The sequence below is a fragment of the Littorina saxatilis genome, linkage group LG10 (genome assembly GCF_037325665.1).
Source record: "Littorina saxatilis isolate snail1 linkage group LG10, US_GU_Lsax_2.0, whole genome shotgun sequence".
In the NCBI taxonomy this organism is placed as follows: Eukaryota; Metazoa; Mollusca; class Gastropoda; order Littorinimorpha; family Littorinidae; genus Littorina; species Littorina saxatilis.
The window spans coordinates 3,333,823-3,352,343 of record NC_090254.1 but is presented as its reverse complement, the minus strand read 5'-3'; the positions used below and the strand labels follow the sequence as shown (position 1 = coordinate 3,352,343).

Genomic DNA, 18,521 nt, shown 5'->3' with positions numbered 1-18,521 from the left:
TTAAAAATTAATTAATGACTTTGGTCATTAAAAATCGGAAAATTGTAAAAAAAAATAAAAATTTATAAAATGATCCAAATTTACGTTTATCTTATTCTCCATCATTTGCTGATTCCAAAAACATATAAATATGTTATATTCGGATTAAAACCAAGCTCTGAAAATTAAATATATAAAAATTATTATCAAATTTTTTTTTTCCAAATCAATTTAAAAACACTTTCATCTTATTCCTTGTCGGTTCCTGATTCCAAAAATATATAGATATGATATGTTTGGATTAAAAACACGCTCAGAAAGTTAAAACAAACAGAGGTACAGAAAAGCGTGCTATCCTTCTTAGCGCAACTACTACCCCGCTCTTCTTGTCAATTCCACGTGCACTGTCTTTGCCACGGGCGGTGGAGTGACGATGCTACGAGTATACGGTCTTGCTGCGTTGCGTTGCGTTCAGTTTCATTCTGTGAGTTCGACAGCTACTTGACTAAATATTGTATTTTCGCCTTACGCGACTTGTTTTTATCTTTTTTTTCTAATGTGTACAAGTTAAACCTACTTGACAGGGAAATAAGTGTGCGACTCGGGCGCTTTCGCTTTCATTGCGTTTTCTGCACTCGTTTTCTTGTGTGTGGTTTGTTTTTGTTTTTTTTACAAATGTAATAAAAAGTTATAGGGTCGGCCCCTAAAAATAGGGTATGTCGGGTTACCGTAACCACACCTTTTTTTAAGGCCTTACAATCGTGTGTTTTTATTTTTGTTTATTTATTTTATTTTTTATTTTTTCCGTCTCTAGTTTTAGTTCGTACTTTTAACTGGACAGATTGTAAGACTTTAGGTATCAGCCTAAATTGTCCGCCCTTCAGTTATACTGACTGTTCGTTCGTTCTTCCAAGACGCCGCAATCGTTTGTTCAAGGTTCGCAAGGGTTGAGTCAGTTTATAGCGCATGGCTTTATCTGCTGACGGGTTTTGTCCCCTTGACACACAAAAACTTACCTTTTGTTGTGTACGAATATTGACTAGAAAACAGTTGTCGCATAGTCTAAGACTGCCTCAACTCACGGATCTAACGTGGACTTTATCGATCATGGAAATCTCCATTTAATGTCAAAACCAGACTGAGTTATTGGTACTCCATTTGAATGATTGTCTGTATAATTGTTTGTTGTTGTTTTTTAAACTCACTTAATCTTAAAGCCATATGTACTCGATGACTATACACGCTAATTGCTTTACCAACAGCTGGAGACAGACTAAATTAAGTTCCCTGCAAAATATTGTGGTCTAGGACCCCTTAAATGTTGAGATATTTGAATTTTCATTTTGATCTGGATCGTCCTATTTATAGATTTGGCAACACATGTAACGTTGATGCAAGGGAGAGAACACCGCGGCTTTGTTGACATCCTCACTTTTTCAGAGGCTAGAACAAGCTGTAATGCATGTATTATGGTCCGCGCATGGTGACGTATCGTCATTATATGGTCTTATGGTGCGTTTGACATCGATTGTGGGCAAACTACACTTTGTAAACACGGGAGTGCGTTAGTATGCCTTTAAATAATACAAAAGGGATACACGGCAGTGTAACTTTATATGTGGCCGGCTTGCACATAGGGTTGTTTCAGATACTTTGTTGATTTGCCATACACGACACAGAAACGTCACACACAATTGATTGTTTCAGATACTTTGTTGATTTGCCATACACGACACAGAAACGTCACACACAATTGATTGTTTCAGATACTTTGTTGATTTGCCATACACGACACAGAAACGTCACACACAATTGATTGTTTCAGATACTTTGTTGATTTGCCATACACGACACAGAAACGTCACACACAATTGATTGTTTCAGATACTTTGTTGATTTGCCATACACGACACAGAAACGTCACACACAATTGATTGTTTCAGATACTTTGTTGATTTGCCATACACGACACAGAAAAGTCACACACAATTGATTGTTTCAGATACTTTGTTGATTTGCCATACACGACACAGAAACGTCACACACAATTGATTGTTTCAGATACTTTGTTGATTTGCCATACACGACACAGAAAAGTCACACACAATTGATTGTTTCAGATACTTTGTTGATTTGCCATACACGACACAGAAAAGTCACACACAATTGATTGTTTCAGATACTTTGTTGATTTGCCATACACGACACAGAAAAGTCACACACAATTGATTGTTTCAGATACTTTGTTGATTTGCCATACACGACACAGAAAAGTCACACACAATTGATTGTTTCAGATACTTTGTTGATTTGCCATACACGACACAGAAACGTCACACACAATTGATTGTTTCAGATACTTTGTTGATTTGCCATACACGACACAGAAAAGTCACACACAATTGATTGTTTCAGATACTTTGTTGATTTGCCATACACGACACAGAAACGTCACACACAATTGATTGTTTCAGATACTTTGTTGATTTGCCATACACGACACAGAAAAGTCACACACAATTGATTGTTTCAGATACTTTGTTGATTTGCCATACACGACACAGAAACGTCACACACAATTGATTGTTTCAGATACTTTGTTGATTTGCCATACACGACACAGAAAAGTCACACACAATTGATTGTTTCAGATACTTTGTTGATTTGCCATACACGACACAGAAAAGTCACACACAATTGATTGTTTGCAAAGACGGGCGCAATGGCGTGGTGGTGAGACGTCGGCCTCCTAATCGGGAGGTCGTGAGTTCGAATCCCGGTCGCTGCCGCCTGGTGGGTTAAGAGTGGAGATTTTTCCGATCTCCCATGTCAACTTATGTGCAGACCTGCTAGTGACTTAACCCCCTTCGTGTGTACACGCAAGCACAAGACCAAGTGCGCACGGAAAAGATCCTGTAATCCATGTCAGAGTTCGGTGGGTTATAGAAACACGAAAATACCCAGCATGCCTCCCCTGAAATCGGCGTATGCTGCCTGAATGGCGGGGTAAAAACGGTCATACACGTACACATCCACTCGTGCTAAAAACATGAGTGAACGTGGGAGTCTAAGCCCATGAACAAAGAAGAAGAAGAAGAAGAAGAAGAAGAAGAAGAAGAAGAAGAAGAAGAAGAAGAAGAAGAAGATTGTTCGCGATGCACTGCACGGTGAATCGCAACAGCTTTTCATATTACACGCAGTATTCGGCGATTTGTGTGGAACCAAATTAGAAAAGGGAATGGGACATGGGTGGGTTTTTTCACACAGTAATCGATGCTGAATAAAACGTTGTTAGCTGTGTGTTTTACGTCCCTTGATCCTACTTTGATACACGGGACAGAGTCAATAGTCCTTCCTTTCTCAATGTACACTATACAATGTCCCTTCATGCTACTTTGATACACGGGACAGAGTCAATAGTCCTTCCTTTCTCAGTGTACACTATACAATGTCCCGACCATCCTACTTTGATACACGGGACAGAGTCAATAGTCCTTCCTTTCTCAGTGTACACTATACAATGTCCCTTCATGCTACTTTGATACACGGGACAGAGTCAATAGTCCTTCCTTTCTCAGTGTACACTATACAATGTCCCTTCATGCTACTTTGATACACGGGACAGAGTCAATAGTCCTTCCTTTCTCAGTGTACACTATACAATGTCCCTTCATGCTACTTTGATACACGGGACAGAGTCAATAGTCCTTCCTTTCTCAGTGTACACTATACAATGTCCCTTCATGCTACTTTGATACACGGGACAGAGTCAATAGTCCTTCCTTTCTCAGTGTACACTATACAATGTCCCTTCATCCTACTTTGATACACGGGACAGAGTCAATAGTCCTTCCTTTCTCAGTGTACACTATACAATGTCCCGACCATCCTACTTTGATACACGGGACAGAGTCAATAGTCCTTCCTTTCTCAGTGTACACTATACAATGTCCCTTCATGCTACTTTGATACACGGGACAGAGTCAATAGTCCTTCCTTTCTCAGTGTACACTATACAATGTCCCTTCATGCTACTTTGATACACGGGACAGAGTCAATAGTCCTTCCTTTCTCAGTGTACACTATACAATGTCCCTTCATGCTACTTTGATACACGGGACAGAGTCAATAGTCCTTCCTTTCTCAGTGTACACTATACAATGTCCCTTCATGCTACTTTGATACACGGGACAGAGTCAATAGTCCTTCCTTTCTCAGTGTACACTATACAATGTCCCTTCATGCTACTTTGATACACGGGACAGAGTCAATAGTCCTTTCTTTCTCAGTGTACACTATACAATGTCCCTTCATGCTACTTTGATACACGGGACAGAGTCAATAGTCCTTCCTTTCTCAGTGTACACTATACAATGTCCCTTCATGCTACTTTGATACACGGGACAGAGTCAATAGTCCTTCCTTTCTCAGTGTACACTATACAATGTCCCTTCATGCTACTTTGATACACGGGACAGAGTCAATAGTCCTTCCTTTCTCAGTGTACACTATACAATGTCCCTTCATCCTACTTTGATACACGGGACATCGACAGAGTCAATAGTCCTTCCTTTCTCAGTGTACACTATCAAATGTCCCGACCAAAACTCAGTCAAGTGTAGTTGTGCGAGATGTTGAAAAGAACTGTGTAACCATGAGCAACGTACAACAAATGATCAGATGCCGAGCAACAGTCACAACCATATGAGACGAAACGCTAGAATGACAAGGGGCCGGTTTCATGGGTCGAGCAACAATCACAGCCATGTGAGACGAAACGTTAGAATGACAAGGGGCCGGTTTCATGGGTCGAGCAACAATCACAGCCATGTGAGACGAAACGCTAGAATGACATTGTTGCGTTTCGTCTCACATGGTTGTGACTGTTGCCCGGTCCATGAAACCGACCCCTTGTCATTCTAGCGTTTCGTCTTACATGGTGTTGTGTATCCCGGCCTGCCCAACATCTTCACGGGTTGTCAACCTTCCCGCCTTTCTTATCTTTGAGTGCTCCCCATCCCCGATCTTTCCTACTTCAAAAATACAAGGTGGTAGATGTAACCCATATACAAATAAACATTAACAAAATCAAGTCGTTCACATAAAGGGGATATAAGAAGTCATCGCTGCGTCCGTGTGTGACTGTTGCTGTGGCGAAGTCTAGCTGACTGATCTGAGTCAGTGTGACAGTGTAAACTCGACGCGCTAGTTGACAAAATGAATACTGTACGTGTTCTGCTTGTAATATTCATTACTCTTCAAGGTAAGAAGAATCTTGAACATCGCCTTGAAGTCAGACACTGTTGAATTTGTGTGTAATAAACACAAGCCGAATATCGATTTCAGACTTAAAGGGATACAATCGCTCTGTGTGAGGGGAGATTCTGGCGGTTTGACGTATCAAGATAAACTGGGAACTCACTAGTGTACCTTGATCTAATAGCACACGGCACACGGTGAATGCTGTAATTGGATTGTTTTCAGAGGCGAAGGCCACCAGGGCAGTGTGCTCAAACTCGGTGAGGTGTGACTTTGAGAGCACGTACTGTGAGTTTGACGATGGGTCGAATGGCACCGACACAGATACCTGGTTTAGGGGCTCCAAATGGGAAATGCTACATGGTCATAGAGGTAAGCAAATGGGAACTGCTACATGGTCATAGAGGTAAGCAAATAGTTTTCTTCTCATCCCATTTTCATATCGTTACAAATTCATTTTTGTTTTTCGTCAGTTTATTATTCAATGTATGGAAACCTACAGGGCCCGTATGCTTATGGGGGAAGTTCGCGACAACTCCCGAAGTTTTGAGTGACATCGGAAGTACTTGCCTCACTTTCGTATGCATGGGCCGGAAAAAGGGTTTACCTCGAAGCAAAGCGAGGAAGTAACTCAGGGTATTTTGCGACTACTTCTAAAGTTTTGAGTGACATCGGAAGTACATTCTCACTTTCGCATGCATGGGACGAAAAAAGAGTTTACTTTGGAAGCTAACGAGGAAGTAAATGAGGGTAAATGTACTACAGCCAAACCCAGTAGTAAACACGCTACTTCCACAGTTTCTCAGTGCAAAAAAGCAGGGCTTTTCTTCAGTTTTTCATGTCAAACCGAGCTGACGCTCCCAAAGAGAGAAAATAGAGGAAAAAGTCGTATCTTCTGCATGCATTTCGTGCAAATTTCCCTGAATACAAACCTGAGTTGCCAGCTTTGACTTTTGTTTGTTCTGGGTCATTGGCCACCACTCTTTCATTCCCGCTTATACGAGGGGGTTACTGTGTTTCTATGAAAATGGGCGTCGTTGTGTGCATGTGTGAGTGTGTGTGTGTGTGTTTGTGTGCGTGCGTGCGTGTGTTTGTGTGCGTGTGCGTGTGTTTGTGTGTGTGTGTGTGTGTGTGTTCGAGTGTTGAAGTGTAAGTTTCTGCTATTTTTTGTGTCATTGCTTTATCTGTGTGTGTGTGTGTGTGTGTGTGTGTGTGTGTGTGTGTGTGTGTGTGTGTGTGTGTGTGTATTTGTGCGAGTGCCTGTCTGCCTGTGTGTGCGTGCGTGCGGGTATAATTGTGCGTCTGTTCCTTCATACGTTTGTTTGCGTGTTCGCGCGTGCCGTGTGTGTGTGTGTTTGTGTGTGTGTGTGTGTGTGTGTGTGTGTGTGTTTTCGATGTTATGTGTGTGTTCGACGGTGTGTGTGTGTTCGACGGTGTGTGTGTGTGTGTGTGTGTGTGTGTTCGACGTTATGTGTGTGTTCGACGGTGTGTGTGTGTGTATGTGTGTGCGTGTGTGTGTGTGTGTACCCATTCCCCACACTATGATGAGCTGACTATATTTGCGCCTTGATATTTTATTCATGTTCTTACGTTTTATGCTGTTTATTGTGATTCACCACACCCGAGTTTATCGTAATTTAGATAATAAAGTGTTCTATGTCTATGCATTATGTCTAATACACATGCACACACGCACGTTGGCTACAAAAATCCAATCTTGACTTTGAACTTTATATAAACATACATCCTCTTCACAATTAACGAGGACAAACGTAATTTACAAACACCTAAGTACAACAATTTTTCATTTTTAAAAATTCGGACACACATTTTCTCAAATAATATGAAATTCGCTGAACTTATCTTCTTTTCACTACACCTTATATCTTGATTCCCAAAAAATGGAGTTCTGCCTTTTTAAATTTACCAGTAACACAAACATTCGCTCTGACCAAACTATTTTTGTCCAGCAGTTTTACCGATACACAATCATTAAAAAAACACTACAAAAAGAGTTTTAAGTTAACCGACTTCGCTACCACATAAACAACCTTTTTTTATTGTCCCCAACATTCTGGTCAACGAAATCATTATTATAGACAGTCATTCTATTTAAGGACAATTATCACAGCTTTCGTTCAACCAGTTAAAAACAACAATTATAGTAAAAGCTACAGCGCGATCAACGTTTGCCCATTTACGAACTCGCGATGAGATTTGTTTCTTCTGGTCACCAAGCCTACCGTTTACAAACGCATGCGCACTCATTGGGATTCCCCCAATTTTCTCGACCTTGACCTCAGAACTCTCGAAGCCACTACTTCGGCGTTCAATTTAGCTCGTGCATACCGAGTAGCTGGCAACTTTGCTTTCGAAGTTCCCACTTCCAATGTCAAGGGCCTCTCGCTTGACATAATTATACGACGATATCGCATCTCAAGGGTCCTTACCCATCCAAAAGAAACCTCCAGCGCATACTACAATTGCAGGACATTCCGTTTTTAAAGGCAGCTCATTGGAAAATTATCTCAGACACAATATCGAAGACGTGAAATGCGCCAATCGAGCAACTGTCGTAACTTGGCTACAATGAGACGGTCTCCTACCTTGCACCATAGACACGGACTGTGACATTCTTGTTTAATTTAGGTGAAATACTTAACTTGAACAGAGTGACTCAAAAGCGACAGTTCGATCAGTTACTGACCGAAAAAAACGTGCTGGAGTCATTCGGCGAAGGTGGCGAGCTTTCAAACCAGCACGACTGAATAACTCAGAATGCCTTTTTTCATCATGCCTCTATTCTACACGAGTAACATAGTGCAGTGGTAACGGTTCCGGACTCTCGTTCATTTGCTCCGGGTTCAAGTTCCGCCGGGAGCTATATATTTTTTTTTATTACTCTTTTCCTTTTTAAGCCTCCGCAATTGCATTCCGGCTGCAAAAACCGGGTTTTGCCTCTGTGTTAATTTTATTCATTTGCAAAAGAAACCTTCCTATGCTTTGAAAAAATCATATCATGTCTTGACTTTCAACTGTACGCGCGTGTGTATATGTGTGTCACTACGGTGAGTATGTGTGTGTGTGTGTGTGTGTGTGTGTGTGTGTGTGTGTATGTGTGTGTGTGTGTGTGTGTGTGACGTGTCACTTGTGTCATCATAGTTTCAGTGTGTGTATGAGTGCAGATTGAGAGAGAATGAGAGAAAGTGAGAGAGAATGAGTGTGTGGTTATTTGTTTGTGACTGTGTGCGTGCGTGTATGCGGGGTGCGTGTGTGTGTGTACGCTCGCGCGTGTGTGTGTGTGTGTGTTTATGTGTACCGTCAGTGTCACTTGTGTCATAGTGTCAGTATGTGCATGAGTGTACGTTTGTCTGTGTGTGCGTGTGTCGTAAGAGAGAGAGAGAGAGAGAGAGAGAGAGAGAGAGAGAGAGAGAGAGAGAGAGAGAGAGAGAGAGAGAGAGAGAGAGAGAGAGAGAGAGAGAGAGAGAGAGAGAGAGAGAGAGAGAGAGAGAGAGAGAGAGAGAGAGAGAGAGCGACACTTCTTTGGCAATTTTGGACCAGACAGCGTCTTTATGTTTAACAGTTAGACTGTTCTGAAATTTGGACAGAATAACCGTTCTTTCGTAAAACACTTCTGTCAAGAGTACAGCAATTTCACCATCTGAAAAAGGCGCAGAACGCCCCTCTGTGTCTACTTTCTTTTTGAGCGGCACACGTGCCTTGCCATTTTCGTTGACTGCCATGTTGATAGAAACGTGCGCATGCGTATTAGTAGGGATTCCCCCAATTTCCCCGACCTTGACCTTAATACTCTCGCTGTCACTACTTTGGCGTTCAAGTCAGTTCATGCATTGTGAACAGTTAGAAAGTTGACTTCGGGAGTTCCCACTTCGAAAAGAGGCCTCTACTTCCAGTGTTTCTTACTTCTAGTTCATGCATACGGGCCCAGGGGGCTAAAGGAGTGGTAAGAAAAGCCGGACTTATAGATGGACCTGCTTTTTATATTTAGTCAAGTTTTGACTAAATATTTTAACATCGAGGGGGAATCGAAACGAGGGTCGTGGTGTATGTGCGTGTGTGCGTGCGTGTGTGCGTGCGTGTGTGCGTGTGTGTGTGTGTGTAGAGCGATTCAGACTAAACTACTGGACCGATCTTTATGAAATTTGACATGAGAGTTCCTGGGTATGAAATCCCCGAACATTTTTTTTTCTTTTTTTTGATAAATGTCTTTGATGACTTCATATCCGGCTTTTCGTGAAAGTTGAGGCGGCACTGTCACGCCCTCATTTTTCAACCAAATTGGTTGAAATTTTGGTCAAGTAATCTTCGACGAAGCCCGGACTTCGGTACTGCATTTCAGCTTGGTTGCTTAAAAATTAATTAATGACTTTGGTCATTAAAAATCTGAAAATTGTAAAAAAAAAATAAAAATTTATAAAACGATCCAAATTTACGTTTATCTTATTTTCCATCATTTGCTGATTCCAAAAACATATAAATATCTTATATTTGGATTAAAAACAAGCTCTGAAAATTAAATATATAAAAATTATTATCAAAATTAAATTGTCGAAATCAATTTAAAAACACTTTTATCTTATTCCTTGTCGGTTCCTGATTCCAAAAACATATAGATATGATATGTTTAGATTAAAAACACGCTCAGAAAGTTAAAACAAAGAGAGATACAGAAAAGCGTGCTATCCTTCTTAGCGCAACTACTACCCCGCTCTTCTTGTCAATTTCACTGCCTTTGCCATGAGCGGTGGACTGACGATGCTACGAGTATACGGTCTTGCTGAAAAATGGCATTGCGTTCAGTTTCATTCTGTGAGTTCGACAGCTACTTGACTAAATATTGTATTTTCGCCTTACGCGACTTGTCTAATTATGTTACGCTTTGGCGAATAATTATAATTAAATGATCATGTTGAGAGATGAAATTCCTCCACTACTGTCTTTACCTGGTTGTAAATTATGCATGTTTATGACTTGTGTAGCGTGTGACACGTTCGCCTGCAATCACGACTCGCTTGACCCATACCCTGTATGACACAGTTTATGAAAAGGTAAAAAAGCAAAACGATTAAACAATATGCACTACGTAAAATATCCTGCACGAATCTGTTTTCCTTTTTGATGTACCTTATCTGGTTCATATGTTACGACAATTTGAAAATGACAAAAAATCACTTGCAACAGTGGGCTCGAATGAGTTGCGTTTCTTTCAATCAATCAATCAATAGGACGCTTATATCGCGCATATTCCGTGGGTACAGTTCTAGGCGCTCTGCAATGATGCCGTGTGAGATGAAATGTTATACGGCCAGTAGATTGCAGCCATTTCGGCGCATATTTACCTTTCACGGCCTATTATTCCAAGTCACACGGGTATAGGTAGACAATTATTAACTGTGCCTAAGCAATTTTGCCAGGAAAGACCCTTTTGTCAATCGTGGGATCTTTAACGTGCACACCCCAATGTAGTGTACACGGGGGGTGTTCGGACACCGAAGAGAGTCTGCACACAAAGTTGACCCTGAGAAATAAATTTCCGCCGAACGTAGGTTTGAACTCACGCTGACAGCGGCCAACTCTATAGTCATCATCATCATCAGCAGCAGCAGCAGCAGCAGCAGCAGCAGCATTATCATCATACAAATCCAGCGCGCTACCAACTGAGCTATGTCCCCGCCCCGGGTACTGTACAATAAATATGAAGTATTTGCTGAACAAATATAGGAGTTATTAGTGGGTGGCATATTTTGGGTCACCTTTACGATAACATTCTTCCAAATGATTTTTCGGATTGTTCGCAACTGTGTCGATAACTGATTTCAGGTCGCTTCATGTATGCCTACAGAGGCTCAGCAGACAACAGCGGACGCACGACGGTAGACCTGACCTCTCCCTCCGTGTGTTCTCAGACCCCCATACAGGTGTCGTTTGAGTACATCGTCAACAAGAACAACAGTCAGCTGCAGGTGTTGACCCGTTGTGACGGACAGGACTCAACAGACGTGCACACCTACAGCCAGCACGTGCACACCTGGAAGAACGACAGCATCACTCTGTACCCGTGTCCACACGGGGACACAACGGTGAGAGAGGTTATGTTGGACTTGGTTTGTGTGTGGTTGTAGGATTGGGTGTTGTAAATAGACGATTTTCGAAAATAACTATCGGGTTTGTTTGGATTGTGAAGAGTGAATACGTTTGCTTTTTCCTCGGACAAATAAATGCACACGTACTCCTGTCCACGTGTTTCCGTTACATCCCTCGCTAGTGATTGGCCCCTCCAATGTTTGTCCGAGTGCAAAGCAAGGGCATTCACTCTTTCACAACCCATACAAACCCGACAGAGTTATTTTCGGAATTCATCTATTCAGGGACGTTTTTTTTTACTGCAATCTAAGCTTCTCATTTTAAAGAACATGGTCTTGTTAGCATAGCAAGTCATTTTTGTTTGGTGGGGACCAAACGGTCGAGGACCAAAAGGTCGAGGCACAAAAGGTCGAGGACATTTTTTTGGTCGAGGGTCAAAATGTCGAGTGCGACAAAGGGTCTCAAGCCCGCTACTAACTACAGCCGAATCAAGCCGAACTAGCTTCGGCAAACTTTGTACTACGTCATCAATCAGGGGATTCCCTAATTGTAACATTCGCCGAACTCAGTTCGCTTGGTTCGGCGGTGGTTGGTAGCGGGCTTTACGTAATCAACATGATCTTTTCAGCAAATCGTGCCGTGTGTGTCTAAATTAAGGTACGGTGGATATCCCAGATTCTTCAAACGATCAGATCAATAGTATTCCTTCAAACAATGCTTTGTTTTTGTTTAGGTTGTATTTAGAGGCAGCCTCAATGTGGCTAGCGCGGTCGGCGTGGATACCGTCTCCATAATGACCGGTAAAGTCTTTGATTTGTGACTTTGCATGTGTGAATGTGTGTGTGTGTGTGTGTGTGTGTGTGTGTGTGTGTGTGTGTGTGTGTGTGTGTGTGTGTGTGTGTGTGTGTGTGTGTGTGTGTGTACGAGTGTATGTGTGTGTGTGTGTGTGTGTGTGTGAGTGTTTGTGTGCGTCAGTGCGTGTGTGTGTGTGTGTGCGTGTCTGTGTGTGTGTGTGTGTGTGTGTGCGTGTGTGTGTGTGCGTACGTGCGTGTGTGCGTACGTGCGTGCGTGTGTGCGTGGATCCGTCTGTGTGTGTGTACGTGCGTGCTTGCTTGTCTGCGTCTGTGTGTCTGCATGATGCTTGGCCTGTGTGTGATTTTTAAGACCTTACATTCAACAGTTGTATTGATTGACTTCATTGTGAGGGATCTTATTGTCATCCTTGGCAAAATCGGAATCGCCTTACTTGAAAATCATTTGTCTGCACGTGTCTTGAAGGGTTTATTTCGGTTATATTTTTCCAGAACCGTCTACAACCACACACAAACCTACAACCACACACAAACCTACAACCACACACAAACCTACAACCACACACAAACCAACACCTAAACCTAAAACCACACCCAAACCAACACCCAAACCTACAACCACACACAAACGCACACCCAAACCTACAACCAGACGCAAACCAACACCCAAACCTACCACACACAAACCAACACCCAAACCTACCACACACAAACCAACATCCAAACCTACCACACACAAACCAACACCCAAACCTACAACCACACACAAACCAACACCCAAACCTACCACACACAAACCAACATCCAAACCTACCACATACAAACCAACACCCAAACCTACAACCACACACAAACCAACACCCAAACCTACCACACACAAACCAACACCCAAACCTACCACACACAAACCAACATCCAAACCTACCACACACAAACCAACACCCAAACCTACAACCACACACAACCCAACACCCAAACCTACCACACACAAACCAACATCCAAACCTACCACACACAAACCAACACCCAAACCTACAACCACACACAAACCAACACCCAAACCTACAACCACACACAAACCAACTCCCAAACCTACCACACACAAACCAACACCCAAACCTACAACCACACACAAACCAACACCCAAACCTACCACACACAAACCAACATCCAAACCTACAACCACACACAAACCAACACCCAAACCTACAACCACACACAAACCAACACCCAAACCTACCACACAAAAACCAACACCCAAACCTACAACCACACACAAACCAACACCCAAACCTACCACACACAAACCAACACCCAAACCTACAACACACAAACCAACACCCAAACCTACCACACACAAACCAACACCCAAACCTACAACCACACACAAACCAACACCCAAACCTACCACACACAAACCAACACCCAAACATACAACCACACACAAACCAACACCCAAACCTACCACACACAAACCAACACCCAAACCTACCACACACAAACCAACACCCAAACCTACCACACACAAATCAACACCCAAACCTACAACCACACCCAAACCAACACCCAAACCTACCACACACAAACCAACACCAAAACCTACCACACACAAACCAACACCCAAACCTACCACACACAAACCAACACCCAAACCTACCACACACAAACCAACACCCAATCCTACCACACACAAACCAACACCCAAACCTACCACACACAAACCAACATCCAAACCTACAACCACACACAAACCAACACCCAAACCTACAACCACACCCAAACCAACACCCAAACCTACAACCACACCCAAACCAACATCCAAACCTACCACACACAAACCAACACCCAAACCTACCACACACAAACCAACACCCAAACCTACAACCACACCCAAACCAACATCCAAACCTACAACCACACCCAAACCAACACCCAAACCTACCACACACAAACCAACACCCAAACCTACCACACACAAACCAACACCCAAACCTACCACACACAAACCAACACCCAAACCTACAACACACAAACCAACATCCAAACCTACCACACACAAACCAACACCCAAACCTACAACACACAAACCAACACCCAAACCTACAACACACAAACCAACATCCAAACCTACCACACACAAACCAACACCCAAACCTACAACACACAAACCAACATCCAAACCTACCACACACAAACCAACACCCAAACCTACAACACACAAACCAACACCCAAACCTACAACCACACACAAACCAACACCCAAACCTACAACCACACACAAACCAACATCCAAACCTACCACACACAAACCAACACCCAAACCTACTACCACACACAAACCAACACCCAAACCTACAACCACACACAAACCTACAACCACACACAGACCAACACCTAAACCTACAACCACACACAAACCTACAACCACACGCAAACCTACAACCACACGCAAACCTACAACCACACGCAAACCAACACCCAAACCTACAACCACACACAAACCTACAACCACACACAAACCTACAACCACACACAAACCAACACCCAAACCTAAAACCACACCCAAACCAACACCCAAACCTACAACCACACCCAAACCAACACCCAAACCTACCACACACAAACCAACACCCAAACCTACCACACACAAACCAACACCCAAACCTACCACACACAAACCAACATCCAAACCTACAACCACACACAAACCAACACCCAAACCTACCACACACAAACCAACACCCAAACATACCACACACAAACCAACACCCAAACCTACCACACACAAACCAACACCCAAACCTACAACCACACCCAAACCAACACCCAAACCTACCACACACAAACCAACACCCAAACCTACAACCACACCCAAACCAACACCCAAACCTACCACACACAAACCAACACCCAAACCTACAACCACACCCAAACCAACACCCAAACCTACCACACACAAACCAACACCCAAACCTACCACACACAAACCAACACCCAAACCTACCACACACAAACCAACATCCAAACCTACAACCACACACAAACCAACACCCAAACCTACAACCACACCCAAACCAACACCCAATCCTACCACACACAAACCAACACCCAAACCTACCACACACAAACCAACACCCAAACCTACAACACACAAACCAACACCCAAACCTACAACACACAAACCAACATCCAAACCTACCACACACAAACGAACACCCAAACCTACAACACACAAACCAACACCCAAACCTACAACCACACACAAACCAACATCCAAACCTACCACACACAAACCAACACCCAAACCTACAACACACAAACCAACACCCAAACCTACAACCACACACAAACCAACACCCAAACCTACAACCACACACAAACCAACATCCAAACCTACCACACACAAACCAACACCCAAACCTACAACACACAAACCAACACCCAAACCTACAACCACACACAAACCAACATCCAAACCTACAACACACAAACCAACACCCAAACCTACAACCACACACAAACCAACATCCAAACCTACAACCACACACAAACCAACACCCAAACCTACAACCACACACAAACCAACACCCAAACCTACAACACACAAACCAACATCCAAACCTACCACACACAAACCAACACCCAAACCTACAACCACACACAAACCTACAACCACGCACAAACCTACAACCACACACAAACCAACACCCAAACCTACAACCACACCCAAACCAACACCCAAACCTACAACCACACACAAACCAACACCCAAACCTACCACACACAAACCAACATCCAAACCTACCACACACAAACAAACACCCAAACCTACAACACACAAACCAACACCCAAACCTACAACACACAAACCAACATCCAAACCTACCACACACAAACCAACATCCAAACCTACAACCACACACAAACCAACACCCAAACCTACAACCACACACAAACGCACACCCAAACCTACAACCACACGCAAACCTACAACCACACACAAAGCAACACACACACCTACAACCACACACAGAACAACACACAAAGCAACAACCACACACAAACCTGCACCTAAAGCAACAACCACACACAGACCTGCACCTAAAGCAACAACCACACACAAACCTGCACCTAAAGCAACAACCACACACAAACCAACACCCAAACCTACAACCACGCACAAACCAACACCCAAACCTACAACCACACACAAACCAACACCAAAACCTACAACCACACACAGAACAACACCCAAACCTACAACCACACACAGAACAACACCCAAACCTACAACCACACACAAACCAACACCCAAACCTACAACCACACACAAACCAACACCCAAACCTACAAGCACACACAGACCAACACCCAAACCTACAACCACACACAGACCAACACCCAAACCTACAACCACACACAAACCAACACCCAAACCTACAACCACACCCAAACCAACACCCAAACCTACAACCACACACAAACCAACACCCAAACCTACCACACACAAACCAACACCCAAACCTACAACCACACACAAACCAACACCCAAACCTACCACACACAAACCAACACCCAAACCTACAACCACGCACAAACCAACACCCAAACCTACAACCACACACAAACCAACACCCAAACCTACATCCAACACCCAAACCTACAACCACACCCAAACCAACACCCAAACCTACAACCACACACAAACCAACACCCAAACCTACAACCACACACAGAACAACACCCAAACCTACAACCACACACAAACCAACACCCAAACCTACAACCACACACAAACCAACACCAAAACCTACAACCACACACAAACTAACACCCAAATCAATTATCACAAATAAACCAACAACTACACATGAGCTGTTGTGGACATCACATCATATGGTCACTACTGATGACGGAATAATCAGACAAACGAGAAATACGACGAAAGGTAAGAAAACCAAGAACAGCGTGGTGCAATTATTCAGTTTAGAGTCTATGAAAGCATCATGTTTCCTATCATAGAACAGTATCTTAAAAGTTCATAATTGTATCTGCGTTAATCATGATGATGATGGTAATGATACGGATGATGATGATAATGAAAACTTGTCACCACAAGATCCCGGTCATTCATACAGAAGTGCAGAGGTGGCTGAATGATCACACACACACACACACTCGCACACACACACACACACAAAACACACACACACACACACACACACACACACGCAGTACACACACACGCACACACACACACACACACACACACACACACACACACACACACACGCAGTACACACATACACACACACACACACACTCGCACACACACACACACACAAAACACACACACATGCACGCATGCACCCATGCACGCACGCACACAAACAAAATACCTAAGCAGCGCGACTTTATTGCTGCTAACTTTCCACTTGGATGAAGCGACCCGAGTTTGACATATTAATGAAATAGAAATGAAAAGCTGCTATAGCTTTGTGGCTGCTGTTGCTACTACAGCTGCTTATGATGATCGCGATGTTTATGATGATAATGGGTGGAGAAAGAGGTTGTGGCTGCTGTTGCTGCTACAGCTGCTTATGATGATCGCGATGTTTATGATGATAATGGGTGGAGAAAAATGTTGTGGCAGGTTGGTGACAGAGACTTTGCCATATGGTTCTCATGTTGTGGAGTTATATTGACAATGTGCGTGTTAATTTCACGTGGTGAGTTCATAACATTTTGACCAGCAGCCTCTCCTCATACATTAATTGTTTCTTGTTTACTTGCAGGGACGGACACAACTCGTGCGTTTAAATGTTCAGAGTTTTGGTTTATTATTTTATATTTACTTGCCTGATATCAATGTGCTGCGTTGCGCGATCATGCTTGTCACGCACAATTCATCCACCATAAAAACATAAATCAATTATGTTTCACATATATGTATGATTCAGTACACTTGTTTGCTTTCTGAATCTAGAATAGCCGTCCTTACTCCTCTGTCCTTACGTTTTGGTTCCTGAATCGTGACATCTGTAGATCTTCTTTCTGTTCTGTCGTCTCTCTTCTTCTTGTGTCCGCTTTGTTCCGTGTTATGTGTTCGTGGGACCCCAGGGTCGAAACGACGAACCTCGTCCACGTGAGTATGGTATTTTTGGACTGTTTATTTCTAGCGCAGCCACCATATTCTGTTTATCGTCACGCTAATAAGAAAAATACCTAACTCAGTGTTAGGCATTTCTGCTGTGAGACTACAGAGGAAGCTACTGGAAGGGTACCTGTCATGTGTTAGAGAGTACAAACTCTCAGACCATCCGAAATCGTTGTCACGGTTACGTAAGCAAAACTGCCGTTCTCGTT

The 18,521-nt window shown here is 43.1% G+C and overlaps 1 protein-coding gene across 1 annotated transcript; it reads left to right on the top strand.

Moving 5' to 3' along the window:
- Positions 1 to 3,224: 3,224 nt before the first annotated feature.
- LOC138979121 (mucin-2-like) lies at positions 3,225 to 17,011 on the top strand. Its single transcript, XM_070351931.1, has 7 exons — positions 3,225 to 3,228; positions 5,464 to 5,610; positions 11,080 to 11,339; positions 12,077 to 12,143; positions 14,320 to 14,375; positions 14,754 to 14,861; positions 14,909 to 17,011. Exons 1-7 carry the CDS (start codon positions 3,225 to 3,227, stop codon positions 17,009 to 17,011), a joined length of 2,745 nt encoding a protein of 914 aa, XP_070208032.1.
- The last annotated feature ends 1,510 nt before the right edge of the window (positions 17,012 to 18,521 follow it).